Here is a 1,198-nt window from a genome sequence, read left to right as displayed (position 1 = left end):
GACAAGGCGTTGCCCGAGGCGGCGCCAGAGGAAGCCGAGGCTGATCCAGAGCGCCCTGAGGCAGGCGAGGCGGAGACTGAGGCCAAGGCCGAAGCGGAGGTGAGAGAGGAGGCTGCGGTGGAGTCGGAGGTGCCCACCCCAAGGAACAAGCAGGACCCCGAGCCAGACAGGCGGTTCCTCGAGCTGGGCAACGGGCTGGGGGAGGGCGAAGGCCCTTCCCATCCGCTCGGCTTCCACTTTCCTGTGCACCCCAAGTCCTGGCTCCACCCCGAAGGCTTCCCGATCTTGGGCCTCCCGGACTTCGGGGAGCGGCTGCCAGCGGACAGGCGTCCGCTGCCGGGACCCCTCGGAGGTCCCCTCTCCATGGTGGAGGGCACTGGTTTGGCCTGCGATCCTTTTGGCCGTGGCAGAGCCCGGGGCGGCCGGTTGCGCGCGTTCGGGCCTGCAGTCGGGGGTTTGCTGGCGGAACCGGCGCCAGCCGCTCTAGCCGAGGAGGAGAGCCCGTGGATCTGTTCCGACTGTGGCAAGACATTTGGGCGCCGCGCTGCGCTGGCCAAGCACCAGCGTTATCACGCGGGTGAGCGACCACACCGCTGCGCCGACTGCGGCAAGAGCTTCGTTTACGGCTCTCACCTGGCACGCCACCGGCGCACGCACACCGGCGAGCGGCCCTTCCCGTGCCCCGAGTGCGGCGCGCGCTTTGCGCGCGGCTCGCACCTGGCAGCGCACGTGCGAGGTCACACGGGCGAAAAGCCCTTTGTGTGCGGTGTGTGTGGCGCGGGCTTCAGTCGGCGTGCTCACCTAACGGCACATGGGCGTGCGCACACGGGCGAGCGCCCCTACGCGTGCGGTGAGTGCGGCCGCCGCTTCGGGCAAAGCGCGGCGCTGACGCGGCACCAGTGGGCGCACGCTGAGGAGAAGCCTCACCGCTGCCCCGACTGCGGCAAGGGATTCGGCCACAGTTCGGACTTCAAGCGGCACCGGCGCACACACACTGGCGAGAAGCCCTTCCGCTGCGCGGACTGCGGCCGTGGCTTTGCACAGCGCTCCAACCTGGCCAAGCACCGGCGCGGCCACACGGGCGAGCGGCCCTTCCCGTGTCCCGAGTGCGGCAAGCGCTTCTCGCAGCGCTCGGTGCTCGTGACGCACCAGCGCACGCACACTGGCGAGCGGCCCTACGCCTGCGCCAACTGCGGCC

At 70.6% G+C, this 1,198-nt stretch overlaps 1 protein-coding gene across 1 annotated transcript in view; it reads left to right on the top strand.

Annotated features, from left to right (window-relative positions):
- The window catches only part of ZNF316 (zinc finger protein 316), a 24,278-nt gene that overhangs the window by 20,650 nt on the left and 2,430 nt on the right, over positions 1-1,198 (top strand). Inside the window, exon 8 of the mRNA XM_006143669.2 lies at positions 19-1,194. Coding sequence (XP_006143731.1) covers positions 19-1,194 — 1,176 coding nt within the window. The remainder of the gene's footprint in view (positions 1-18; positions 1,195-1,198) is intronic.

This window comes from Tupaia chinensis, unplaced genomic scaffold (genome assembly GCF_000334495.1).
Source record: "Tupaia chinensis unplaced genomic scaffold, TupChi_1.0 Scaffold000101_1, whole genome shotgun sequence".
NCBI lineage: Eukaryota > Metazoa > Chordata > Mammalia > Scandentia > Tupaiidae > Tupaia > Tupaia belangeri.
The sequence above is the reverse complement of the archived record's forward strand: the minus strand, read 5'-3'. Positions and strand labels throughout refer to the sequence as shown.